Source organism: Borostomias antarcticus, assembly GCF_949987555.1.
Source record: "Borostomias antarcticus genome assembly, contig: scaffold_347, whole genome shotgun sequence".
NCBI classification, from domain to species: Eukaryota; Metazoa; Chordata; class Actinopteri; order Stomiiformes; family Stomiidae; genus Borostomias; species Borostomias antarcticus.
In genome coordinates, this window is record NW_028175734.1 from 25,001 (window position 1) to 32,500 (window position 7,500).

Sequence of the window (7,500 nt, forward strand, 5' to 3'; positions counted from 1 at the left end):
AGGACAGAGGAGGGAGGAGCCAAGGAGGTAGGAGCCAAGGAGGGAGGAGCCAAGGAGCAAAATGTTAAGATTTTATTTACAAAGTCCATTTTTGTACGGTTTTCGTTTTTTTTTAACTTACGGAAAGTAAAAAAATACAGCCACAACTAATCAGTGTAAGCAGGAGATTGACGCTGAGCCCCGCCCCCTCAGCCAATCAGACAGCAGGGAGGAGGAGTCAGAAGCGTGTTCGCCACGGACAACAACACGGCAGGCTGGTCGGGACGCCCTGGTCGCTCGACTGATCTGCCAACCACCCGTCGTCTTAAATACCCCATCCTTATGATTGGTAGATCAGTCGGGAGGCACAGGCGCCTCGATCCACCAGCGTGTTTCTGACGGAAGCGAACACGCCCTCGTCTCTGGCCTCGTCCCGGGAGAGAGGACGAGACCGCCCTGACTAAATACAAAGTAAACGAAAACAAAATCCTCTGAAAAAATAGTTTGTTTTTTTAAAAAGCTCTGTTGGCAAAAAACACATTTCCACATCCCCACACCCCTAGCCCCGCCCCCTGAGTCGTCTGGAGAGTTCTAGAAGTGGTGGTGACATCACGGAACTCTGGAGCAGAGGTGGCGGCGGCGTTCTAGAACACTACAGTGTCATCACAGACTCCACCCCCCTCGGTGATGTCACGGAATGCTGCTGGAGAGGGAGGGGGGGCGGGTTGGGTCAAAGCGAGGCGGGTCAAGTCCAGGGAGGGGGGGGGGGGAGGAGAAGGGGGTGGAGAGGGGCAGCAGGATCTAAGGGGGGCACAGGTAACTGGGGTCATCAGACATCATCTTCATCATCATCATCATCTTCGTCTTCATCTTCAGCTTCAGGGTCCCTCTTCCTCTTCTCTCCTTTCACTGGGGTGTCTTCCTCATCTACAGAGCCCAGCAGAGAAGGTTGAGTTATTAGGAGGCAACACATTCACATTCTGTGTTTAATGTCATCTAAGTTCAAACTACTCAACAGCTGCTGCTCCCAAGTTATTGTGCCAAAATGGTTGACGGGTTTGATTGCGGTGACCCATGACCTTATATCAACACCATATACACCACATGAGTTAGAAATGCCAGGTGAGAAGGTGGACAGGTTAGGATCAGGATAACTGCTGGAGAGTTAGAAATGCCAGGTGAGAAGGTGGACAGGTTAGGATCAGGATAACTGCTGGAGAGTTAGAAATGCCAGGTGAGAAGGTGGACAGGTTAGGATCAGGATAACTGCTGGAGAGTTAGAAATGGATGTCCAGAACCAAACCACTCACCATCATCGTCATCTTCGTCGTCATCGTCGTCGTCGTCATCGTCCACATCTCCGTTCACCTCCCCTTCCTGGAGGGAAAACGCAGGTTAGAGATTGGTGGAGAGAGAGGGGCGTCATGTCTCAGACTCACCAGCAGGGGGCGTCAGACCGCTCCTACCAGCAGTCGACAAACAGAAAATCTAAAAACCCTTCCGCCTCTTCCTCACCTCACTGTCGTCATCGTCGTCGTCGTCCTCTTCCACCACCACCCCTTCTTCATCATCGTCCTCATCAATGTCATCGCTCTCTCCCTCTGCTCCACAGACAGACAGACAGACAGACAGGCAGACAGAGACAGACAGACAGACAGACAGGCAGACAGACAGACGCCAGTCAGAACAGGAGCCACAGCTTCCTGTGTTACACTAGGATGTACACAACCATCCTCCCTGCATCTCTAGGATCTACACAACCATTTCATCTACACAACCATCAGGACCGTTGCTGAACCCTCTACTTTGGGTTCCACACAGCACCTTCCGGACCGGGCTACGTGGAACCTTGTTCCAGAGGGTTCTCCTGCTAACAGTCCTACACAGCACACCCGAGTCGCCATGACATCAATACACAGGAAATACTCGCCATTCCCTTTTCACTTTATTCTCGCTCCCTTGTAACTATAGCAACAGCCTCTTCTTCCCGGGTAATAAGCGTTGTCCATCGACCTCTGGCTCAGGTCCGGGCGCCATGGTAACAGGAGACGGCTCCGTCGCCTCCTTGGGCCGGGTCTGGGTCAAGCACTACCAAGGTTTGGACGAGTCGATCTGACTACCCAGGATTCTGTGCGTTTGTGCAGAAGCTAACTACTCCTGGGGAGCAGAGCTTTCAGCCTTCTAGCATGCGGGCGCTGTCTGAACCTCCTAACACAGCGTACGGTCCACCAAGGACGCTACGAGAGCGGACTTCCTGTTGACCACAACTGACACAGACAGGCGGGGTTGATCCGGTCCTCACCCTCGCCTTCCTCCTCGTCGTCGTCCACCCCGTCGGCCTCTCCGTCGGAGTCGGACGCCTCGCAGTCCTCGATGTCGTAGCCGTCCAGGTAGGTGAGCTGGGGCAGCAGCTTGAAGATGCTGTCCCTGTAGTCCCCCAGGTTGGTCACCTCACAGTTGAACAGGTCCAGAGACTTCAAGTGGTGCAGCTTTTTCTAGGAGGGAGAGGGTCAGGTGTTTAACTTCACAGGCCAGGGACAGAGGCAGTTGAACACCGGCAAATTAGTCAAGTCAAATTAGTCAAGTTATAAAATGTAACAGTTTAGCATGTTTGTAATAATAATGTTTGTAACATAACAGAGTTTACACGTTTATAAAGAGTAGTAAGTTACTAACATGTTTAAAGGCGTACCCACCTAGTTCCAGAGTAGTAACATGTTTATAAACAGTAGTAACATGTTTATGAGGTGTACCCACCAGTGGTTCCAGAGTAGTAACATGTTTAAAGGCGTACCCACCAGGTTCCAGAGTAGTAACATGTTTATAAACAGTAGTAACATGTTTATGAGGTGTACCCACCAGTGGTTCCAGAGTAGTAACATGTTTAAAGGCGTACCCACCAGGTTCCAGAGTAGTAACATGTTTATAAACAGTAGTAACATGTTTATAAACAGTAGTAACATGTTTAAAGGCGTACCCACCAGGTTCCAGAGTAGTAACATGTTTATAAACAGTAGTAACATGTTTATAAACAGTAGTAACATGGTTGAGGTGTACCCACCAGGTTCCAGCGTAGTAACATGTTTATAAACAGTAGTAACATGTTTATAAACAGTAGTAACATGTTTATGAGGTGTACCCACCAGTGGTTCCAGAGTAGTAACATGTTTATAAACAGTAGTAACATGTTTATAAACAGTAGTAACATGTTTGAGGTGTACCCACCAGGTTAGTAACATGTTTATAAACAGTAGTAACATGTTTATGAGGTGTACCCACCAGGTTCCAGGGTAGTAACATGTTAATAAACAGCAGTAACATGTTAAACAGTAGTAACATGTTTATAAACAGTAGTAGCATGTTTATAAACAGTAGTCACATGTTTATGAGTTGTACCCACCAGTGGTTCCAGGGTGCTGATGTCCTTGAACTTGTTGCCACTGAGGTTGAGGTGGGTGAGGTTGACCAGGCGCTCGGCCAGCACCTCCAGACCGCCTGATATCCTGTTGTCACTCAGCTCCAACTGGGGAGGAGGGGGGGGGAGGAGGAGAGGAGTGGGGGGAGGAGGAGAGGAGGGGGAGGAGGAGGGGAGGAGGGGGGTGAGGAGGAGAGGAGGGGGGGAGGAGGAGAGGAGGGGGGGGAGGAGGAGAGGAGGGGGAGGAGGAGGAGAGGAGGGGGGGGAGGAGGAGAGGAGGGGGGGGAGGAGGAGAGGAGGGGGGGGAGGAGGAGAGGAGGGGGGGGGGAGGAGGAGAGGAGGGGGGGGGGGGAGGAGAGGAGGGGGGGGAGGAGGAGGATTAGGGAGGAGAATACTATGGTGTCTTTTCCACTAACAAAAGCTCTTACAACTACAATAATTCAAAATGCCTGTAGTGTTGCATCGACAATATAAACTCCAATGTCGATGTTGAATTGCAGAGAGATGTGGAAACCTTTTTGAGTTTCTCCAGCTTGGGGATGTTGGCCACGGAGATCAGGCCCACGTTGATCAGGCTGAGCAGCTCCAGGTTCACGAACTCCTCCGTGATGCCCTCCATCTTGCCCTCGTTCGACCGGCAGTTGTCCAGCACCAGCTCGTGAACCTAAGAGAGAAACCGACAACGATTTATAAACATCCCGGTGAATAAACACCTCGGCCCATCTAATCGGTATTAACAAAAAGCCCCGGATGAAGTGGTTTTGTTATCTAAACGCTACCAGGTTTTATTAATATTAGTGATAGTCATAGCCTGGTTTTAGGGGTTATACCGGCGGGCTGTCTGCGGGGGGTTGTTAGTAAACTCAGTCCGCACGTGCTAGCTGACGCTGGCCAAGGCCTCTTCTGACGCAGCTAGCTAGCATGCTAACAAGGCTAGGCTAACTCGGCTAGCATGCTAACTCAGCTAGCATGCTAACTCTGCTAGGCTAACCAGCTAACTCAGGTGGAAATGCTAACTCAGCTAGCATGCTAACTCGGCTAGGGTAACCAGCTAACTCAGCTAACACGGCTAGGGTACTCAGATGGAAATGCTACTTGAAATAAATACATTTCACACTAGCTGCATAGCTACTCGTATCGTGCCCTTCACTTTGGATCAAAACTCGAGCCAACACTGAAGTGGAGAGTGGAAGCTATCGTTAGCTGGATGCTGCCCGGCTGACTTTGCCGCTCTGATACGCGCCATTCGCGTGGCTGGCTAGCCATGTTGTGCTCCTAGCTAACCCGAGCTAGTTAGCTAACCCGAGCTAGTTAGGGCCACACACAGCTAGCTAGATACCGTTAGCATCTCTTTGCCAGCTTGTAGTCACACAGACACACTTCACCCAGACGCAATGCTGGATATAGTTTAATAAACTGTTTAAATTCTGACAATTCGGTGCTCTACTAACGTGCTATTCGGTGTATTATTATTTTATTTTAACCTCAGAGCGCTGTAGCATGTTTCCATTCCCCCAGCAAATAGACTGAACCTTAAATGGCTGCACACTAAGCTAAGGGCAGCTTGCTAGCACACTAATGGTACGTTCGTTTGTGATGATATGATATTGCCATCAGCCGGCAACTGGGGGCTAAGAAACATCCGAATTCACGAAAAGGAAGTGAGTTCATGCGGTGTTTTATTTAATCATTCATTTGCCACCTCCCAGTTATAAACGAACGCACCCTAAGCTAAGGGCAGCTTGCTAACCCATCTTCCCCCTCAGTAAGTAACAGGCACAGCCTTCGCCGGCGGATTGAGGAAGTTAAATCGGTGTTAAACCAAGTTATTAAACGTTAGTTTATGTTACACTAGGAACCGTTAAATGTACGTTTTAAGTAAACGTAGCCCGGTTCCAGCTATTATCCGAGGCCCTCCCGGTTCCAGCTATTATCCGAGGCCCTTCCATCCCCACCTCGGTGTCTCGAGCTCACGTGCTCGCCATGATTCTAACTGACTGGTTTAAAGTTTGACGTCTCGAGCCCAACACCGAGCAGCTAACTAACGGCTACTCACGTCCGTCGGCGTCCTGTTCCTCAGCTCCAGATGGATCCTCTTCTTCATGTCCATGTTCTCCTCGGTTCTTCTCTTTCTCTCTCGTGTTTAACGGTCTTCTGTCTTGTCGCAGCGGCGGAGCCAGAAAGTAGGTCAGCGCGGTGAGAGGGTTTTGTAAAACGGAGGGAAAGAGACCGGGCTGAGGGGACAGATGGGGAACAGCGCCCCCCGCGGCGGCTCGGCAGCACTGCACCCTCACTCACATGACACGCTAAGTCCACAGTGTCTCTTATTATTATCATCATCAGTCATCTTATTATTATTATCATCAGTCATCTTATTGTTATTATCATCAGTCATCTTATTATTATTATCATCAGTCATCTTATTATTATTATCATCAGTCATCTTATTATTATTATCATCAGTCATCTTATTATTATCATCAGTCATCTTATTATTATTATCATCAGTCATCTTATTATTATTATCATCAGTCATCTTATTATTATCATCAGTCATCTTATTATTATTATCATCAGTCATCTTATTATTATTATCATCAGTCATCTTATTATTATCATCAGTCATCTTATTATTATTATTATACACACTTACTGACATGACACACTTCCCACTGAGCAAAGACACGTCTAAAATACGTCTTTTAGACGTCTTTTTTGTCTTTTTCGGACGTCCAAAGACATCCAATTAGGAGCCAGAATGAATGTTTTTTTTTAGATGTTCAGATATTGGACCCGTTCTGCACGTCCACAGACGTCTTAGAGGGGTCCGGCCAGACGTGTGAATATTGAGGGGTCCAGCAGACGAACACACGGGGTTCAGGACCCACGGACGTTATTAAGACGTGATCTGAACGTCTTATTATTATCATCATCAGTCATAGTGTTTATTTGAATCACGTTATAGTCACATTCTCACAACGAGCAGTACATATCATCTTTGTAATCCACAGAAACATTAACATGTTCAAGAAGTAAATATTCATCAACCCCCCCATCCCTCCCGCTCCCAACCCTTCATCTTGTGGTTGACACCCATAACATACAAAACAAACAAATTAAAAAATTAAAAAACAAGAATAAATTAATTAATTACAATAACATAAGGAGAGTATACACAAGTGAGCACAAGTGAGGGAGCAGTCTAGACTAACACACGACATGTGCAAGCTATTAGACAGACTACATACAGACAGACCAAGTCTAAACCCACACCTTAACCCTGACCCTAACCTCTGTGTGTCTATCCAGAGGAGATCCTAACCGTGACCTCTGACCTCTGTGTATGGTCAAAGGAGGTAGCAGACAAGGAAGCACCCACAGTCTCACAGCGTCCTCCAGACACTGATCCCCATACGAACATTAATACTGTACCATTAGTTATTGCCTGTAGGTATTGATTGGTTATTGATGGATCATTATTGATTAGTCAAGCTACAGTGGACAGGAAGGACAGTCTTGTGTTAATGTATTCATCATCTCTTGTTTAAAAAATAAATAAATAATTTAACCCTTATTTTACCAGGCAAGTTAGTTAAGAACAAGTTCTCATTCACCATAACGTTCTGGCATGTGTTCATCTCTTGTGTTCATGTGTTCATTCCTTGTGTTCATGTGTTCATACAGCACAGGTGATCTCATCTGTACATACAGTATAAGTCTTTATAGGTGCCGAGTCTGTAGACATGCAGCGAGCACCGGGAGGCAGAGACTGGACTGGACTGGACTTGAACTCAGGAGAGATTGAAACAGAACTATCATAGTTCTCACATAACTACATCATAGACATAGAGGAGTCCGTGCAGGCCTATGTACATCAACACACACTCCTTATATGGTGCACTTCCCCTCTCCAACGCAAAACACCAGACCCTCATTGGCTGGCTTCAGCATGCAGGACTATAGAACACGACACACCCAGGAAGCACTTCCTGGTTCAAACTTCAGATCCCAACCTCTCTCTGGGTTCAACAACTCATAGAGACCAATTTGGAAGAGAGGAGACAGGTTGTTCAAAGGTCAAAGGTTAGACAGACAGTACAGGGAGA

At 47.5% G+C, this 7,500-nt stretch overlaps 1 protein-coding gene across 1 annotated transcript; it reads right to left on the reverse strand.

Moving 5' to 3' along the window:
- Positions 1 to 38: 38 nt before the first annotated feature.
- Positions 39 to 5,591, reverse strand: LOC311329240 (acidic leucine-rich nuclear phosphoprotein 32 family member D-like). The gene is made up of 7 exons (XM_084463114.1): positions 5,451 to 5,591; positions 3,909 to 4,058; positions 3,380 to 3,502; positions 2,282 to 2,474; positions 1,495 to 1,580; positions 1,290 to 1,356; positions 39 to 906 (listed from the first exon to the last, which is right to left on the reverse strand). The coding sequence occupies exons 1-7, from the start codon at positions 5,502 to 5,504 to the stop codon at positions 809 to 811; spliced, it is 771 nt and encodes a 256-aa protein (XP_084319240.1). The 5' UTR covers positions 5,505 to 5,591; the 3' UTR covers positions 39 to 808.
- Between the last annotated feature and the right edge of the window lie 1,909 nt (positions 5,592 to 7,500).